This window comes from Mauremys mutica, chromosome 1, assembly GCF_020497125.1.
Source record: "Mauremys mutica isolate MM-2020 ecotype Southern chromosome 1, ASM2049712v1, whole genome shotgun sequence".
Taxonomy (NCBI): domain Eukaryota; kingdom Metazoa; phylum Chordata; order Testudines; family Geoemydidae; genus Mauremys; species Mauremys mutica.
The window spans coordinates 254,217,231-254,238,350 of record NC_059072.1 but is presented as its reverse complement, the minus strand read 5'-3'; the positions used below and the strand labels follow the sequence as shown (position 1 = coordinate 254,238,350).

Genomic DNA, 21,120 nt, shown 5'->3' with positions numbered 1-21,120 from the left:
CTCCCTGGTATAAATAGCAGTGTAGCTGGTGAGGCATAGCTTAGGCAAATAGAGAAGCAAGCCAGAACCCTACATGCCTCTCTACACACCCAAGCAGTGTCTCCCTGTTGACACTGCTACTTTTAGCAGTGTATGATCCCCCCCTTCTGGAGCCTCTCTCCGCCAAAGACTCTAGCAGCAGGGAAAGGCTCTGGTAGCAGGAAAAGTGACTTCATATTTGAACTATGCAAAATCATTTTCAGCAGAAACAAAATAAAGTGAATGACCGTTTCACATGTTAACACTAAATCACTTGAACACCATTAGAAGCAAATTGCTCAGAAATCAGAAGTACACTTCTATTTTTCAAGTGCTACTGAAGTATGTTGTATGCAGGTGGCAAAACAACCTAGGTTTGTAACTTTCAGTTCTCCTATGGTACAGAATAAGTCAGAACTTAATAGAACAATGAAAGCAGTCTGAATATCCTATTAAAATAATAGGAAACTACTTACCTCATAGGTGCTTTAGTATTTTTTTAATAAACCTATAATAATTTGATTGAAACTTTCATTATAAAGACCGTTAAATGTCTTAGTGTGTGCTGGTGCTAAAACAGTCTGGAATAAAATTGTCACTCTGTCACCACCAAGAGAAAAATATCACATTTGGTTTATTATTTTACAAAACAACCAGCATGAACAACAGGTATGCTGTGCAAAAATAAAGAACACTTAAAAGACTGGACCCACAAAATCAGAATTAAAAGGGAGTAGGACTAGGTTACCTCAATAAATTCTTATGCCTCAAGGGGAAACTCTAACAAGTGTTAAGTACAGTTACCAAAGGCCCAATTCTGAGCAGCAATAGGTAACCACACCTCACACCCTGCTGTACACTCAAACACTATTGAAATTGAAGTGAGGTTCCAGGGGTGCAGCACCTATCAGCCATCAGTCCTTAATTTTTAGAGAGGGTTTGAAGAGCGTCGTATCCAACCAAGCTCACTAAAAAAACCCAAAGTTTCACATAACTAGGCCTTAGGTCAAGAACAGGTGAAATAAAACCATTCTTTCTGCCCATGAAAAATGATTAAGTGCCACCGCTGGACACTTGCTTTTGACAGACGAGGACAGAAATAGTTATGGGAACATAAATGGGGGTCAGTACACAGTACATTTGAGACAGGTGAGGCAGGCTTTTTAAAGATTGTAGCTGAAAATGTCCCAACATGAATTGGGAACATTCTTGTTTCTTTTCCAGCCACTATACTTCAGAGTTTGTAGAAACTAACTTTAAAAAGGGAGCGTTTTGTTTTCTGTGCTTGGTCAAGCTGGCAGGCCCTCTCCCACTGGGAAAGGAGTCATGAACAGTTTTTTTGTATTCCAGTACTGAACATAACCAGGTCAACAACAGTTTCCACTGAGCGACTTGAGAAACAGGTCCAGTGACAAGTAGAGTCTTTTATAAATACTCCATCTAAGGTGCAATAAACTCAACACACTGTAGAAAGTGGAGGGAATGGGTTCTGCTTACTGACCACAAGCTTCTGATGTTGATGAGATATATATCCTTTAATATGACCCTGACAGAGTTAAAAAAAAAGACGTTTTAGTATTGGAAATTGGCAATACATTTTTGCTACCTTCAGTCTCGATCAAGCAAAACATGTGTGCGTGTGCACGTGCCCTTAACTTTCAATTCATGAATAGTCCCACTGACTTCAAATAATAAAAATATATCTTCTATTTATATTAAGTCAATCACACACTTAAGTTTGGGGGGAGGAATAGCTCAGTGGTTTGAGCACTGGCCTACTAAACCCAGGGTTCAGAGTTCAATCTTTGAGAGGGCCACTTAGGGATCTGGGGCAAAAATCAGTACTTGGTCCTGGTAGTGAAGGCAGGGGGCTGGACTCAATGACCTTTCAGGGTCCCATCCAGTTCTACAAGATATATATAATATAAAAAGAGAGAGAGAGAGATACCTCTCTCTCACACACACACATAAATAAGTACTCTGCTACATAGGAACCTTAAACATGCCCATGAACTTTGAATTTGCTGTTACTGACAAGCCTTCCTAGTAGTTGCCAATTTACATTTTGAGCTCTGTCTCTACAAGAAAAAGGACTATAAATTTCCAATCTATTCTGGATTACCCAATTTTAAGACCAAAGTTTTAATAACCTTTAAACAGAGCTTAATTAACTCATCTTTGTTCATGTGCACTAGACCCTTACAAGAGTCCAGTAAACTAATTTGTCTCTCTCCTGTTTTAACATCTTTTCCCGATTGTTCAGCTTGTGAACTTTTATGAGTACCTCTAGTTTTAGCATGTCAAATCAGGAATCCCATGGCCAAGTGAACTCAAATTTAGTATAAATTCAGCCCTAGTCATAATTTACCAATTTTGTACCTGTGTTCATAGATTTTAGCAAAAGGGCAAAGACTGGCTTTATAATGGAAACTCAATTGCAGTCCTTACTGTTTTGCAAATAAAAGGCAAGAATCAGAGCATAAGAATCTTCACTGTAGTTAGATACATGAGAGGAACAAATGAATGCAAGTATAACACACAAGCAGCCCCCCAAAAACATAATGCAGTACTGTACACCTCCTATTATTACCCTTCTGTAATTAACCTTCCTGTTGTGTGTAGTCATTTCTACCAACTACAGTTGCCAAGGCAAGCTAATGAATGGTGAACACATACCATGTATATAAGATTAGCCAAAATACACTGGACTTCATCAATATCAACATCTTCCACTTGCATGAATTTCAAGGCAACCAGAAAGGCATCTAGAGATAGCTGATGGGTTTTAAGTAGCAAATATCTGAAAGATCCAAACAAATACATTTCAGTTATTTCAGCACAATTACCTCAAAATTCTGCTTCTCTGAGCAAAAAGGCCCTTCTACCATAATTTACTTTGCTTAAGCTCTAGCCTCTAAGGGACAAATAGGGAACTAGGGACCCTGGATGTTTTAAATTCAATTCTGTGGTGAAACCAAATGAAGATCTCCCTTCCACAAAATAGGATTTCTACTTCGCTTACACTTTCTTAAACAGGTTCCTGTAGGTGATGATTTTTAGCTTCTCGAGGATCAGGAAGATACCACAACGAATGAAGAAGGTCTCATGTTTTGTCAGAGCATCATTCAATAGCAGAAGATTTCCTTCACTAAAATGACAGTGAATATGGAAGTATCATGAGATGGTATGACTCTGAGAAGACGAAATATCTAACTCAATAGGTTTTTATAGTATGTGAAAAATACCTTTCACTTAATACTATTTTGAACAAAAATACATGATCCAATAAATACACTGTACCTCACAGCCTTTGTTACTTCAGCAAACTGCATAAGCTCATATTTTTTCAAAAGCTGAATTGTTGGCATATGGCCCTGAAAAGCAAGCATAGTTAAAAATTTTCAGGATAAGTTTAAATATATTTCCAAATCAATCATCTATAAAAACAAAAATACAAATACAAAAAAAAAAAAAGGAGCTGAATTAAGGTATTTTTAGGCCCCCAATACACAACATCACTTATCATGCCAACAAACATTTGTCTGGCATAGTTACAGGAGTGTGGGTTTTAAAAACTTTAAAAATATGGTAGTGTGATCAATTATAAAACTTGTATTACAGAGTAGGTCATGCTTCACATAATCTAGACTGTTACAAATTTTATACTTGTGTTGCACTCCACTCTGCAAACAGAAAACTGTTTTAGAACACACCACTAATCATGACAGGTGTGTGTCAGAACAGTTAAGATTACTGATTGTCTAACCAGACGTACTTTCCTTAATTTCTCCTGCTGGATTTTTAATGTCCTTTCTTTAATAATAATAATAATAAAGTTAGTCTGAAGAGATAACTCATTCTCATTGTATCCGGTCTGAGGAGACTTTGAACCACGTACAGTACCAGGAAGGAATTTGTGTTTTTTTAATTTACACAGCAGAGATTAGATTGCACATCAACCCAGTCAGCACTGAAACATAGCTACCTGGCTGCTATGCCAGTGGTAGCCCCTTTACTGGTTGGAGAATCAGATGAGATGCGAAGCAGAACTCTGCATTCTATGTTTCTAGCTAACTCTCAGAGAACAAACAGCCACTTGTGCTATTTTAGTACATTTTAAAATAAATTTGGAAGCTTATAATCTTGCTAAGTTGGGCTTTCTATATGGCAAAACGCTCTAGAAGAGAGAAGACAGTAATTTAAGGTACTAAATGATTTGGTATAATTAGTCATGACTGCTCCAAAGAGCTCCAAGACTGGGGGGGGCGGGGGAGGAGGAGAGTAAATTCATCAAACATCAGGATTGAAGTGCTCTACCTGGCAATTCCTCTAGCACCCAGCTTCAGTGGGTATAGACACACCAGGTAAGGGAGGGACATGAAGGAAAGACTCCTTCCTCTTCAGGCTGTGGACCTGCTCAAGTAGACTATGGAGGCCTTTACATACACTCTTCCTCTCGTGGGGTGAGAGGATAGAAGGATCTGCCCTGACGGACCTGTACCCACTCTTCGGGGGGAGGGATAGCTCAGTGGTTTGAGCATTGGCCTGCTAAACCCAGGGTTGTGAGTTCAATCCTTGAGGGGGCCATTTTGTCTGGGGATTGGTCCTGCTTTGAGCAGGGGGTTGGACTAGATGACCTCCTGAGGTCCCGTCCAACCCTAATATTCTATGATTCTCTTCCCGCCCCCCACACACACTTACACAGGGGACTGTTATGGAGCTACAATACTACATTCCTCTTATACACTGAAATGGCACCATTTAAAATGCTATGGGTGCCTTTGTTGCTATGAAGCTAAGAGCAAAATTTGGAATTAGGAGGTGTGTGGGGAATAATGCTTATTATTATTATTTATGGAGGTAATTTACAAGTTCAAAAAAAAATTTTAGGGTTGTAATTCTCCCCCCCGACCTTTTTCTGCAGTTACAAAAATTACAATTCACCAGTTTCAAGTAAGTGCTTGACAAACCATACTCCTTGGCCTTGACCATACAAGGGCTGCATGAGCTGATGCCTGTGTCTGGATAGGGCTCCAGAGAGCTCCTAAATAAAAATCAGGAGCTGTCATGCCGTAGTGTGTGTCAGCTTGGTCATTTGTCCCACAGAGACTGATTTGGAAGTAGAGAGCTAAACCACTCACCAATAACATTTTTACTGGCAAAAGGTAAATCAAAATCATCCTTTTGTTTTTCTGACTTGAACGGTGACAGTGCTCAAAGGCGAATGACAGATACTCTTCAGCTGTAGACACAGAAAGAGGATCAGCACTGCTGTTGGTAACAGAGACCAACAGAAAAAATGAGTTAAACATACAAATAGTCAAACAATAACGTGTTTAACTGAGCCTGTCAAAACATTTTCTCCCATATTTACAATAACCTAGAAGTATTCACACAGGAACTAAGTCAATCTAAACTGCACACTAACTAAAAGGGTAATATAAACATTAATGCCTTAAGAATTGCTGTATTCACTGAAGATGGGGCATTAGCATAAAAACTGTTTCCTTTTTAAAAGAGATGCTGACACTACATTTCAGATGGAGCAGTTGCACAGTCAAACTACATTATGAAAAGAATTCCAACTCAATATAGCAAGGTTATTGTGTTCCTGTTATAGGAGAGGGAAAATTTCAAGATGTTTACGTTTCTACATGCTATGACATTTTCCAAAATTATGTGTTAGGGCTCTTCTTCAGGGGAGTCAGATGGCATATAATGTGTAAACATACGCCCAAGTTGTGCAGTGACTATGAAAGACTGACAAGCAGAGGACTGGAAATGTCCTGACTTGCAAAGGGCTACATTGTGCAACCTTACTCATGGGGCACTCAAGCAAGTAGCCCCCGCACTCACCAACGTGAGTGAAGGCTGCACAGTCTAGCCCTAAAGCAGTGGTTCTCAACCAGGGGTATGTCCCCGCCATGGTCTTCCAAGAGGTACATCAACTCATCTACATATTTACCTAGTTTTACAACACGCTACATAAAAAGCACGAGCAAAGTCAGTACAAACTAAAATTTTATACAATGACTTGTTTATACTGCTCTATATACTATATGCTAAAATGCAAGTACAATATTTATATTCAAATTGATTTATTTTATATGGTAAAAATAAGAAAGCAAGCATTTTTTTCCAGTAATAGTGTGCGGAGACATTTTTATGTCTGATTTTGTAAGCAAGTAGTTTTTAAGTGAGGTGAAACTTGGGAGTACGCAAGACAAATCAGACTCCTGAAAGGGGGACAGTAGTCTGGAACGGTTGAGAACCACTACCCTGAAGTATCATATAATATTATTACTGAGAAAGGTTAAATAAAGCTACAATGTATCTTCAAAATCAATACACCAAGAAGCTAAATTGTATGGTAGTTTGTTGAAAATCTGCTGCACAAGCAACATCCAGAAGGGCAAGAAAGCTGTAAACATCTCTCATATACATATATCACAAAGTATCTTGCTGGACACTCACCCAGAAAACACATTTTAGTAACATGTGCACCAAATGTATAAAGTGTATGCTAAAGAAGAGTTCGGAGATGTAAATAGTTCAAGACTGACTACATGTTGCAATTAGAATTGTAATGTAATCCATACTCTAATCTGGTTCAGCCTGCAGCAAATTCCTCTGGATCTTGTCTTTGCACTGACCGAACGAAAGTCACGCTTCACAACAACTGTACTTTCCACAACAGGTTTTGAGTCACACACATAAAACACGTCAGCTGGTGTTCACTCCCAGCAGGGAGAATATAAATCTGTTCTACTGGCATATAGTACCTTGCTTAAAATCACTGTCAAACATCGCCTTGCGTCCAACGTAGTATTTGAATGTAACTCTCTGTGCCATGCTGTAGTCATCTTTCAGATTTGAGCTGTCAATAGCTCTAATTAATGGTTTACACAGATGAAGTTTGTTAATCTGAGAAGAAAGTCACATGATTGAAAGGTATATCAATGTGGCACGTTGTGAAACGGGACTTGAGTTAGAACATGAAATACAAAGAAAACAAACTTAGTAGGCTTGGATCATACCTTAAAATAGATTTTAAACAGCTGATTCACCAGAAACAACATGCCCCACTTTTTGGAGTCATCAATGCCAGCTCGACTGTTACAAAAGATAAAACATTAGAAATGAATGTGTTAGGAAAATACATATTTTGCTTTTAGAATGAATTCCCTTCACATGCCTTTTATCCATATTTTTAAAACAAATGGTCTTACATTAATATCAAACAAAAACAAGCCAAAAATTCCTTGTAAATTTTAGACCATACAATCTTCATCAAAACAAAGCGTTCAATCCCATTTCCATTCTATAATCCTTGTTAATTTTAAGATTGCTCAACTGTGTTCCCCCATCAATGCAATCACTTCAAATCAAGAAAGTTGCTTGGTAAGACAACAAGGGTATCCACCCCAATTTCACGTCACCTGTCTTACCATTCACACACTTCCAATATATATAGCCACCATCAATGTACACGTCCACCTCCTCAGAATTTCACTCAATGCACAACCTTAACTCCAATCACAGCAAGATGAAAGATATCTTAGAGACAGACATGATTTTACTCTGCAATTCTACATAGTGTTTATTTATTTTTAAAATACTCATACTGGAGTTAAGTTTGTATATTTAGATGAGATTTTGAAGAACATGATGTGTGCATCTGAGTGGTTGCACACTGGAACTGAAAGGGAACTTGTTGTACAGGAGAGAAATCTAAGTGTGCTTTGGTATTATGATATCTGGGAGGTCTGAAGAGTAATTTTAGAGACTTTTGTGTATGCTAATGCTACTTAGCTGGAGACTTCCTTGTTTTCTAGTGATTTTGTTGATAGGAAATATTTGAGTGATCTTAAGTTTTGAATTTAGGAGTTTCCCTGGATTTTAAGCTAATGACAGAAGTTTAAATAACTTTAGTGTGTAAAGTCTGGAGGAGGACAGCCTTGTTATGATAGAGGCTACAAGACATACTGTAATAGAGATAGACTGAGTTCACTACAGTGGAATTCCCCTCCTGTGGCCTTCTGCACACCTGTATGCGCCTGAGAGAGTGAAGAAGCCTTTTCTCCATGCTGAGAACATTAAAAATCTTAAGAATGGAAGACTGAAGTAAAATTCCCTCTCTCCCAGTCCCACTGTGACGGCATGTACAAACGCCACACTGGAATAGGACAAAAAGAGTTAATTGTTTGCCTTGGGAGACCAGGATGTAAATTAGTCTCTTCTGCAACACCTGTTAAGAATATCAAGCCTAAAGAGAAGCCTCTCCAGCTGTAGTTGATATTCAGGAGAGAACACAGCACAAAGGGAAGGAGGCAGACAATAAAAGTGACTGCCTTGACCCAGATATGGTCTTGGTTAGTGGAGAGAATTACCGTATACACTCGTTCATAAGCCGAATTTTTTTAGTTAAAAAGGGAAGCATCAGAGAAGGAGGTTGGCTTATGAACGGGTATAGAGAGGGAGAGGTGGGACACAGTCCCTCCCCGCAACAGAGGGAGCAAGGAGAGGCAGCACAGCCAGAAGGGAAGAGGCAGGACCAGAGTCTCTCTGCTTCTAGCCACACTGCTCTCTCCCCAGCCTCTGAAGCAGCTGCAGCTTCAGGGCTGGCAGGCTGCAGCCGTGCCACTCGGCCCCACCCCCCCAGAGCAGGCTGTAGCCACACCACCAAAGCACGCTGCGGCTGTGCCACCCAGCCCAGCCCATTGGAACACGCTGCGGCTGCGCAGCCCGGTCTGGCCTGCCAAAGAAGGCTGCGCTGCCCAGCCTGCCGGAGCAGCTCCAGCCAGATCAAAGACATCCTCCCTTGGCCCCCCCCACATAACGTGGGAAGGGATGGGATGGGGAGAGTGTGGAGGTCCCAGGCTAGGGGAGGGGTCACGTGGGGTTGGTCAAGGGGATACTCCCCTGACTCCTATCTTCTCCCCCCCACCAAATTTCCCCACCAGTTGCTGCCCCGGCCCGTCAGGGTAAGCAGCTGGCGCGCCGTGACACTTTGTTTACTTAGGTTTACCTTCATGCCTGCGGACGCTCGAGGTAAACAAACCATCTCGGCCCACCAGAGACTTATTCTGATGACCTGGGAACCAAAGTTTGCTGACCCCTGAATTATAGGGTCGGCTTATGAATGGGTTATAAAAAATTTCCATTTTTACTTATCCCGCTTGGGGGGGGGGGGTCGGCTTATAAACAAACCGGCTTATGATCGAGTATATACAGTAATTCTTATGCTTTGCAAATGGGTAAAGTTATTTAAATTTCTTAATGATTCAACACAAGATTGAGAAAGGATCTTTCACTCACGTGTCACTGGCACAAACACGAAAACAGCTCATCAGCAATTCTGCTGCTTTTTCCAACATGTCACCAACTTTGCTTTTCCCTTTTTTCACCAGCTGTTGATCGGCCTAGCATGCAAGGTGAGAGAGACATCATGTAGTCCTACATCCAGGCTCATTTTTTAAAAGCAGCAAGTAGACTAGTTCTTTAAACACAGTATCTTGTAAAGTAAAGAGGTAAGTTCCTTACACCTGTCACCCCAACATACTGTACGTATTAAAATATCTCCTGGGAGGTTCTGAACACCCCGCGCTCATTAACCTCAGGCTGGCACTGCATGGACAGGAGGCAGGGAGGACTCAGATCAGCCCAAGTGCGGGGAGGCGAGGGGTGGCCTCCAGCAGCCCTGTGCACAGGGAGGCTGGGGGACCTCAGGGAGGGCTTGGGCCGTCCCACAGGTGTGCCGTTTTCCTGCTGGGAAAATATGGTCACCCTAAGTATTGCCAACCACAAGCCTTCAAAAAATCATGACTCAAGCTACCCCCACTCCCCAAAAATAAAAGTTAGTTAAAAAATAAATTTGGGTTCTTTTAATTTGCATTCTGCTGTATGAGCCTTCAGGGTTCACTTTTTCAAGCTCTCTCTGCAACTATGAAGGCCAGCAATTTTTCTTGTAAATGAAAGCTGAATTTTCAGGCATTCACAGGACTCCAGGTGTTGGGACTTAAAGAAAAACACCAAATATTGCTAAGCTCACAATAAAATCATGAGTTGGCAACATAACACGCAAGACTGGAGAGATCTGAAAGGTAGATTAGCTAATGTACAACTTTATCTCCGGGTACGGATAAAGACAGACAAACCAATGGCCTTAATATGAACTGCAATTTGCCTTGTGAATTAAGTGTTGTTTTAATTTTGACTTTTGTTTACATTCTCCCCACTTTTAACTACCCTAAAAAAATGCAAACAGGCCAAAAAAGAAATGGAGATATATCTATTCAAATGCCCAGTCAGCTCTCATATAACACCAATCCAATCAGTGTACAAACTTCTCCAATCCGATAAACCAAAAACTCCCATACAGACCTTCCAATTCAGGTGGGCCCAAATACATAAACGGCCTTATCAAGATTGGATCTTGAACAAGGAGTAATGGTTTCAAGTTGCAGTGGGGGAGGTTTAGGTTAGATATTAGGAAAAACTTTTTCATTGGGAAGGTGGTGAAGCACTGGAATGGGTTACCTAGGGTGGTGGTGGAATCTCCTTCCTTAGAGGTTTTTAAGGTCAGGCTTGACAAAGCCCTGGCTGGGATGATTTAGTTGGGGATTGGTCCTGCTTTGAGCAGGGGAGTGGACTAAATGACCTCCTGAGGTCCTTTCCAACCCTGATATTCAATGATCCTCACGCTGGATGTGATCATAAGTGTAGGGTCTACTTACTATCCTGTTCAGACCATTTCCTACTCCAGGCAGAAATAAAGTTTTTCCCCATTGCAACATAAACTATCACCATGGTCCACCACGGAGAGTTTTTAAATCCAATCTATTTCAAAAAAAGTTTCTTCGAGAAAATTCTATCCAATCATGAAGCCAGGGAGTAAAAGCATTACTGAGGCAATTAAGGCATGTCCCACAGAGCTTTTCTGAACCATAAAACCCAGACTGACATCAGAGAGACTTGTATGTTTTCAGCACCTCCCAGGATTTGGGCCAAAAATAAGAGGTAGTTAGAATAAGCAACTTATATTATTGCAAGTGTAAGATTAACTTAGTAATGGGTGAAACTGAGTATATATAATTTTTAGGTCTGTTGATTAACTGCAATTAACTCATGCTATTAACTCAAAAAATTAATCGTGATTAATCACAGTTTTAAATCCCACTGTTAAACAATAGAATACCAATTGAAATTAAATATTTTTAAATGTTTTCCTACATTTTCAAACATATTGATTTCAATTACAACACAGAATACAAAGTGTACAGTGCTCACTATCATTTTTACAGTGACAATATTTGTAATAAAAAATATAAACTATTTTTCAATTCATCTCATACAAGTACTGTAGTGCAATCTGTATGGTGACAGTGCAACTTACAAATGTAGATTTTTTTTTTTGTTATGCAACTGCACTCAAAAACAAAACAATGTAAAAGACTTTAGAGCCTACAAGTTCACTCAGGCCTATTACTTGTTCAGCCAATCGCTAAGACAAACATCCTCTGGAAAATGGTTGAAGCATGAAAGGGACATATGATTCTTTAGCACATCTGGCACAAATATCTTGAGATGCCAGCTACAACAGTGCCATGTGAACACCTGTTCTCACTTTCAGGTGACATTGTAAAGAAGAAGCGGGAAGCATTATCTCCTGCAAATGTAAACAAACTTGTTTGTCTGAGCGATTGGCTGAACAAGTAATAGGACTGAGTGGACGTGTAGGCTCTAAAGTTTTATATCGTTTTATTTTTGAATGCAGGTTTTTTTGGTACATAATTCTACATTTTACTCCTGGTGGAGTTCTGCGCCACTGCATAATGCAGAATTTTGCAGAAATTAGTGTTGTGCATGCAGAATTTCCTTCTCCCATCCCCACAAATGGGCTGCAGAAATGTTGGTTGCCACTAGGTGTGGCTGTACCCAGCAGAGCCCAGCTTGCAAGCAGAACACATTGCCAGGGGAAGGAACTGGAGGGTTCCCAGCAGTTGCAGTTCCCAGCATATCCTGAAGGCGGCAGCGGTGCACAGGAAACTCCGTGCAAGCCCAGGACCCAGCATCACACTATTTCTGCTTCTGTATCCCTGGACTCTAGGAGGACAGGGGATGTGAGTGTCTGGGCCAGAGAAGGCCCTGCAGCTGGGCTCTGGGGGGAAGGGAGTGCAAGTGTCTGGGCTGGGGGACAATGGCTGGGCTCTGGGAGGAGGAGTGGGTGTGAGTGTCTGGCCCCCCAGCTGGGCTACTGGAGGAGGGGGCAGAGAAACAGGAACTGGGTTGTCATAGGGGTTTCTTTAACTCTCTACTCCTGGAGGAATTTTTTGTGTGTTTGTATTGTTAGACATACTTGCTAACAGGTATTCTGAAATAAATTATCAAAATAATTAAAAACTGGCATGATTATATAGTGTTATTTTGACAAATAAAAATTGCAGATTTTTAAAATATTATGCCCAGAATTTTTTCGAGTAGAATTTCCCCCCGGAGTAACATCTGTAAGTTCAATTTTATGATAAAGAGATTACACTACAGTACTTGTATTAAGTGAATTGAAAAATACTATCTCTTTTCTTTTTTACAGTGCAAATATTTGTAATAAAAAATAAAGTAAGCACTGTACACTTTGTATTCTGTGTTGTAATTGAAATCAATATATTTGAAAATATAGAAAACATCCAAAAATATTCAAATAAATGGTATTCTATTATTGTTTAACAGTGAGATTAATCGAGATTAATTTTTTTAATCACTTGACAACCCTAATTATTTTGTAACACCTCCTTACATAAAAGGTAGAACACAGATAAGATTAAACAAAGGCTGAGTTAAAGACACTTCACAGTCAAATAAATTCCTTATTGACAGATAGAGTATATGAAATTGTTAAACTGCAAGTTTCCTGTCTACTTACATTGTTAGCAAAAATTCGAAGGTCAAGTGCTACAGCATACATAATAGGCAAAGCCCTACAAAAGCAAAAAAAATCAATACATTTATTATGCATGAGCAACTAAATCCATACTGCAGGTTAAGCCATACAAGTTATTTTTTAGTCCACATGGAGGTAAGTGTTCCTGGTGGGTATACAATTTCCTACATATCCAGTTTTCCTTTCCTTAAATCTTACAAAAATCACACTTTATAGGAAAATGTCTTTAAAGGTCAGTGTTTCACACATCATTACTTGCAGTAAATGAATAATGCATTTAATTAACCTCCAGGTGACAAACTGTCAAGCAGAACATCATCCTGCAATCAATGCTTTACTTAAAGGGAAACGAAGTAAGTTTGCTAAACAATTTGAATAGATAAATGAACAGATTTTGGGCTTGAATCCCTTATACAAACTCAAAAGGAAAGAGTGACATAACAGTTTTAATTAGTAAATAACTGGTGTACATAACTGAAACAAATCATTATAGATAAATGAAAGTTATTTTTATAGTGGTATCTTAACTGAACTATGGTTGCATTTTGGGATGAAAGGTAGCATTAACAATCATCTAGATCTATTCACCTGCCTAGTTACTAACATTATATTTATAAAGTACTTACCAGTTTTCTTCTTTATGTGCTTGAAATGCTCGCAGGAATGATGTGTTATATTTAGGAGAACACAACACACAATTTACAAAGTGACACGTGAAGTAAAATGGGATAGGTGTAAGAGGTTATATGGTATGTCCTATTTCTGAGTGTAGAAGACTGCAAAAAAGGCAACAGATCAGGAATTGGAGTGTAGGGGGAAAAAGGGATGAGTCCAGCTCTATTGCATGCTACCTCCTTTACCCTGACTGAGGAAGCCATGGGAGTGGGAGAGACCCAAGGAAGGGAACAGGATAGTGGCGCTTTGCAATATCATCCTCCCCTCTACATTATGTGGAGGACTCCGGGAGACTAATTCTCTGGCTTGGGGGCAACTGGTACTTTTTCTTTTACCCCTGTGAAGAGGAGAAGGGGGGGGATTTTATTTGGGTTTCATGCGTTACAAGTCTAACGAGCTTTTATTTACACACACACACACCCCCCAAACCACATTTATATTTTGTAATTCCATCACATTTGAAAGAATTTTCCCCTCCTCAAACATGAAGTTATCCCAGACAGTTTATTTAAGAGCTCTCAAATGAGCTGATGGAAAAGGATATTGTACTATAACTGTTTGGCATTTGTAAGCTTCAATAAAGTCATGGTTTCCAACAGCGTAAGTACATCTGTCAAAAGAAAAAGCATTAAGGAGGACGCTGAAAAGTGTTTTATATTTAAAGGGTAGCTTAATATATTAGTCTCCTTCTCTATAGCTAAATTAAAGCTTTGCAGTTTTTTTTAGTCACAGGCTTATTAGAAGTATTCTTAAACAGCCATAAATATTGAAATTGAATATTGAGTGACATTATACAGCAATAGATCTGAACACATCCGTTTTAAATGACCTCTCTACAACTGTCATTCAATATAACCTAGATAGATAAATTTGCAAGATTCTTGAAATGAGAGAAAATTAAAAAGACAAAGTCAACTTGACCTCTATTTAATTTTAAAAAAGCAGTAAAGAAATACTTTGGATACTAAAGATGCATGAGAGAGCTCTGCCAGTTTTCACAGGTTTACAATCACTTTTTCCTATTTAAGAAATTTCTCTTTCCCCTGTTGTTGTTTGTTCACTTGTGTGTCTGCTATTGCTGTTAAAAGCAAACACACTTTTGCAGTGCCTGGAAAAGGGCATGCATTATCAATAAGATGGTGACATGGACTATACATGAAGTACTATCAAAATCCCTTCCTCTTTCTACCTGGATAGAACAAAATTCAAACTCTCATTCTGAATCCATCTTTACCTTAAGTGAGCAGCAAACATTTCATCGTATGGTGGCTCCAGAACTTGTTGACATTTGTCTTCTGGAGATGGAAGCTAATTATAGAACAAATCAATGGAACATTAAATGTATAAAATTCCATAAAAATATGCATTTTTTATCAAGCATACAAGCCTTAGCTATATATTAGAACATTAACAGTCATACTCATTGTAGAGGAAAAGTGGAAAATTAAGGAGAACCAATGTTAAGGAAATGGGAGGGAATGGAAAGAACATGCTGTGGAGCAAGATAAAAGGATAAACAAAGGAAAGAGAGAGTAACCAAACCAGAAAGGTGTGCTGCTCTGGCTTGTTAAACAACAATTTTTTCAATAAAAGGAGACAGATGACAGAGTAAAAAGATACAGTACAGACAAAAAGGGAAGGGGAAAGAACAAGAGACATTTAGATTAGTGACAATGATAGAGGTCACTTCTCAGATACTACAGTGAAGTATAAAAACCTGAACAGAATACAGTTTCCATGTTTCATTGTATTTCTCTGGACAGCATCCTACAATTGTGTTGTGTTGTGGCAGGAAAGAGGAGAGATGCATGCTAATAGCAATAGTCACTAATGGGATTCATGTCATATTGCTGCTTCAGCTGACCTTGGGTTAAGTGCACAGTTTTTAAAAATTGCATATAACACCACTAAGTCTTATAGAATTTTAAAAGACATTTTAAACCAACCGAAGGAATTGTATATGTCATTCTCTGTTGAAGTCTATATCTTATTTAAACATTCTATAGATAAATTATAACTTGATTAAACTCTGTAATCTTTTGAAGAGATATTTTCTACAGAACTGTTGCTCGCTTTTACATTTTGTAGGATTTTTTTCCCCCCTCTATAAGAGTAGTGGCAGAAAATTGTTTTTAACCCTAACTAGGCTCTCCTTTCTGGAGCAAGAGAGTTTGGGTTTTTGTTTTGTGGGGGATTTTTTGCCTACATACTTGTTATGCACACTATTCTTCTCTGTGTTTTCTTCAGAACTACCTGAATATTTCCATCTAAACCCACAGAAATTTCATGCAAATAAGCAAATTCCTGGACCCTTTCAGAGCCTCTCTGAAGCTAATAGAGGTCTGCCTGTGCACCTCACCTTTCAGCATAGGTTCTGACTTTTGGTTTTGCTGGTGGGTGCCCCATCCTGGCCCCACCCCCACTCCACCTCTTCCTGCCCCTGCTCTGCCTCCTTCCAGTAGATCCCCTCCCCTGAGCGCCTCCCACTCACTCCTTTCTGCCCCCACCTTCCTTAAGGGCGAGGCATGCGTGTTGGGAGGAGGAGGGGGGGGGCTCAGCCTCCCTCCCCAAACTGGCAATTTTCAGCATATTTATACACTTCTTTCATATTCTAGTTACTGACTCTTAGTCTATCATTGATATCTTAATGTAATCATTTTTAAAATAGTAATGAACTACATAATTACATTATCATGAATTACAGTATATTAAAATCATTACACTCAGCGACAAGCTGTCTTCACTAACATCCCAGTTTACAGACACTACGTTCGCTCTGTGCTTCACACCTACTTAAGGCCAGTTTGGGAGCTGAGGGCCACTGACGGCTGCGGGAAGAAGGCATATTGGAGGGATAAGCTGTGGGGAGTCTTTCCCCTCTCCCTTCCTCTTTCTGCTCTCCTTTCCTAATCACTCTCCCTGCACTTCTCCCTCTCTCGTTTCTTCTCTAAATCCTTGCTCCCCTTCCTGGTGTTCCCCCTTCTTGCTTCCCACCCATGTCCCTTTTCCTATCTCTCTCTCTCTCTCTGCTCCCCACCTCCTGGTGGCTCTGCCCTACCCACGCACTGAAAGCAGCAGAGGAGGTTCCCCCTCCTTGGGGTAGGAAGGTTGCCTAGTGGTTAAAGCACAGGCCTGGGACTCAGGTGTTCTGGGTTTGGTTCTCTTCTCTGCCACAGACTCCCTGCTTAGCCTTGGGAAAGCCACTTCACCTCTGTGTCAAGTATCAGAGGGGTAGCCGTGTTAGTCTGGTTCTGTAGAAGCAGCAAAGAATCCTGTGGCACCTTATAGACTAACAGACGTTTTGCAGCATGAGCTTTGAAGAAGTGGGTATTCACCCACGAAAGCTCATGCTGCAAAACGTCTGTTAGTCTATAAGGTGCCACAGGATTCTTTGCTGCTTCACCTCTGTGTGCCCTAATCCCACCTGCCAAATGGGGCTAATATTGATCCTGCCTCCTAGAGTAAATCCAGTCACGGCTGTGTGATGATGGGGGAAAATGGAGATACCAAGGTGAGTAGATTTTCTTCACAACCTGACAGCGAGAGCCAGCTCCACACAGGGCAATTGGGAGAGAGGGGCTCAGGGCAACTCCACACCTCAGCCCTGCAGCTTCTGTCACTAGGGTAGCTGGGGCTCCTGAGCTGGGGGCTTCAGCACTGCATCTTCTGCTGGGGTCCAGGGCTTCTCCGCCCTCCCCTCCCTCACCCAGCACAGCTCCTGCCATGGTTGGGGGGGAGGGAGGTTTCTGCCCCTTCTCTTACCCAGTGTGGCTCCTGCCAAGGTCAGGGGGGCTTTTTCCCCCTCCCCCACCCAGCATGGCTCCTGCCAGGGTCCAGGGCTTTTCTCCCCTTAATCTGCCACTGCACCCATCAGCCCTAGCCTAGCGGGGCTCCCTTGGGTCACCTAATGCCTGCTGTGGCCAGAGTCGAGTCTGACGGGACGGGAGAAACCATACAGGTGGATACCATGGCCACCAGCCAAAGAGGTGTGTGCAGGGTGACCTCAGGTGAGCAGAGCCTGGCTGCACTGCTGCTGATAGTCTGGCCACCCACCCCAACCCTAAGGCTTTTTTGGGGGGGGGGGGAGGGGGGGGAGGGGGAGGCTCACTCAGCCCCTGCTGAGTGCGAAACAGCTGATCTGAGCCTGCCTGCCAAACAGCTGATTGCAGCTGCACCCAGGCAGCCCATAACAAACAGCTCATCTGCAGCGGCACCCCCACAACAGCTGATACCTGGCCACCAACAAGTGGTCATCCCAGTGGGTAGTGAGCACCCCCTATTTTTTTCCATGCTCCAGCACTGGAGCTCCCATAGAGTTGGCACCTGTGCCTTGCAGAATTGGGGCCTTGGTTTGTTAGTGCAACTAATTCTTGTACCTGAAGCCTGGGGTTTGCAACATGAGGATGCTTAAATGACACCAATTCTGCACAAAACAGTCCATCTCTGGAATCAATGGCTTCTAGAACCTACACAAAAAAATTAAAGAAAAAATTACACACAATTAAGGAACAAGATATAGCCGTAGCTATGTAACACATATTGCCAGCTAATAAAAATCATCCTCTTGTGATGACATTTGCATTCTTGTCAATGACTCTGCAACTATTAATTTCTCATATGTTATTCCCAAGAAGTTTTAGTTTGGAAGACGCACATTAAAATTCAACAGGAAAAAGCCAGACACCTTTATTTTTTCTTAGTTGTACAACGTGTCTCAGATCAGTGACCTCACAAGGCAATTATATGGGTCCACTGTCTTTCATTGGCAGTAGTTACACAGAATTTAGAAACTTTGTATAATAACTAAAGACAGACTTCAATGAAGAAAAAGTACACTTGCAGTCATAAATCAAGTTTTGAATATTTTACACTGGAGTTGCCGAAAGGAAGGATAGTTTGGATTTCATTAATAAGGATTCTTAATTGTATTTCACATACATATTAGTATTTAACAACACAGCCTAATCATAAAAAGACTAATCCTGCCTTCCCTAATCAGAAAATCTTCCCCTTTAATTCAGGGGGAAGTTTTTCTGAAGTAGGCACTACAGTACTGGACCCAGAGCATCTTCATGAACTCACTTAAGTCAGAGTTTTGGGTATGGATCGGATACAGGATTGGGCCCATGGCATTATTCTTGTCTACACTATTCAGTGAAATGTATTCCCACTTCTAAATCAGAAGCAGAAACCAAATTAGTACTAAGATCAGCTAAGAATTTCAGTAAAGAAATAAAGCATTACTAAACAGTTAAGTATAGTCCGCATACAATCAATGAGTTTAGTTCCATGTTGACTTTATCTTCAGAGCATGCTTTAAAAAAAAAAAAAAAAAAAAAAGACATTTGATGCAGAATTCTCAATAAATAGAAAAATCTAAAAATATCAATAGAATTTGGAGAAGATAGCATAACTTTGTTATTGCAGTCAAGAAGCCTTATGACAGAGCTAGAGATTTAAGGTTCAAGAATGTCCTATCATGATCAAATATACTGCAATGCAAGGATTATTTAAAGGGACACGATCAAGTTAAAAATCACACAATGTTTTGCCTCATATTTCTATGAATGACATTTTAAATAACAGATTACAACATTTTGTCAAATGCATGAAGTAATACTGTAAAAAGAAAGTATTTAAACAGTCATTTCACTGATTATTATATTAAATTTCCTATGGTTTCGTGGGTCTGTCACTCAACAACAGATAGGGGAGAAATCTTTTCTAAAGATATAAAAACAACTGTTAAGCCACAGAAATTGGGAAAGGGGTCTGTGCAGCCAATATAGAACTTTTGCGGCACTGACCAAGTGTGACATGTCTCATTAAGGTGCTTAAATAAGAGTGTGTATTACATTTGACAAGGAAAGAATCTTTATAGCAAGTATATTTGGGCCTTGATCCTACAATTGCATCCATTAATGCAGGCCCCTGCATCTGTGCAAAGCCTCACTGGGTATGTTTACACTGCAGCTGGGAGCAAATCTCCCAGTCAGGGTAGCCAGCCTCAAGCAAGCAGAGCTTGAGGTATCATACTAAAAATAGCAATACAGAAGTTGTGGGTCCAGCAGAGAATTGGGCTAGCCTCCCCATCTCAGACGCAGGTGGGCTTGAGAGCCTGGACTACCCTCTGTGCTGTGTTGGTGTTTTTAACGTGCTAGCTTGAACTGTGCTAGTGCGTGTGTCTACTTGGGCTGGGAGGCTCACTCTCAGCTGCAGTATAAACATGCCCACTTCCTAAAGATGCCAGAGCCCACACTAACAGATCCTATCGCACGACTGGGGGCTACATATTTATATAGGCCCTGCATTTTTAAGCGCCAGATGACCGTTACTTTGTTTTCATAACAGCCTTAGGAGAAGCTTCCCGGATTATCACCCTCGGTTGCCTTTTCTTGAGCACGGTAACTTATCTGTAGTATGGAGAAAAACCTGGCAATGGTGATGGCAAATAGAACCCACTTACCTGCTGCAAATACTGGTTGATGGTGATGTGCGCCATGGACAGACCAGCGGGCCAAGCAAGAGCTGGAGATCAAGCGCGGGGCGTGTCCTGTGCGGCCAAGGAAGCAGAACCGTCACCGCGAAACCAAGTTATCCACGACAGTTTTAAACCCACCCGCGTCCCCACCTCCCCGCGGGGCCAGCGAGGGGCTTCCAGCCACTCAGCCCGGGGCAGCCCCCGCAGACCGACCCCCCAGGAGCGGCACCAGGCGCGGGAACAACCAGGAGGCGGGGGAGGGGTCCCAGGACGCGCGTCACTCTCCTCCCCGGGGCTCCCGCGCGCCCACTCACCAGGCTCGCAGCGCCGCCGCCGCCACCTCACTCCATCACAACCCGTGGGCGGGGCAAACGCCCGGCACTTCCGTCTCGCGCACGGCGCGCCAGCCCTGCGTGCGTCACGTGACGCGAGCCGGGCCAGCCGCTCACGTGATGACCCCCCGCCCCGCCCCTGGGGTAAAAGCGGCGTTGTTGTTACTGTTCGTCCCGCGCAGTGGGGCCCGATTCTGCTCTCGCGGAGAGGGCGGGACTGTGAGAGGAGCGTCACGCGCCCCAGCTGAGCGTAGCGTTCCGCCTGCTGCGCGCGGGGTAGCCCGGCCGGGCTGAGAGCGCCCTTCGGCCGCAGGGACGGCTGTGCGTGCCTCGGTGCCTGGGCTTGTGTCCGGCGCTGCTCCCGCACGCTGCCGGGAGGGCACGTCTCTGCAGCGAGCTGGCTGCAGGTGCTGGCTATCTTCCCCCTCTGTTATATGGCATTTGTGAGTGTGGGCCCAAAGCTTTCCCTCGTCGTGAGCCAGTGACACTTAGCAGAATGCACAGTTTTGTGTTGTCAGACCAGCGCACTGTGCATGCGTGGCAAACAAGCATTGTGATAAATTTTAAGCCTACGTGACATGTTCTTAAAGGTTGTATGCTGTCGGGGGTGCTGGAACGGGGGGTGCAGGAGCACCGTGGCGTGTAGTCGTAATAACCAAATACATGGTTCACAG

General features: G+C 41.8%; 1 protein-coding gene across 1 annotated transcript; it reads right to left on the bottom strand.

The window, feature by feature from the left end:
- Positions 1-629: 629 nt before the first annotated feature.
- PCID2 (PCI domain containing 2) lies at positions 630-20,583 on the bottom strand. Its single transcript, XM_045007503.1, has 15 exons — positions 20,429-20,583; positions 20,100-20,186; positions 18,010-18,099; positions 14,868-14,941; positions 14,178-14,243; positions 13,585-13,626; positions 12,941-12,995; positions 9,337-9,440; positions 7,056-7,131; positions 6,801-6,942; positions 5,160-5,260; positions 3,319-3,392; positions 3,041-3,166; positions 2,695-2,818; positions 630-1,564 (listed from the first exon to the last, which is right to left on the bottom strand). The coding sequence occupies exons 2-15, from the start codon at positions 20,133-20,135 to the stop codon at positions 1,475-1,477; spliced, it is 1,200 nt and encodes a 399-aa protein (XP_044863438.1). The 5' UTR covers positions 20,136-20,186; positions 20,429-20,583; the 3' UTR covers positions 630-1,474.
- Positions 20,584-21,120: the final 537 nt, after the last annotated feature.

Excerpts from the sequence above, each read along its gene's own strand:
- PCID2 (XM_045007503.1), bottom strand. The coding sequence starts at position 20,135 with ATGGCGCACATCACCATCAACCAGTATTTGCAGCAG. Across the intron at positions 18,100-20,099 it reads TCAACCAGTATTTGCAGCAG|GTTCTAGAAGCCATTGATTC; the intron begins GTAAGTGGGTTC and ends TTTTTTGTGTAG. Across the intron at positions 9,441-12,940 it reads TTCGAATTTTTGCTAACAAT|GCCGATCAACAGCTGGTGAA; the intron begins GTAAGTAGACAG and ends CTTGCATGCTAG.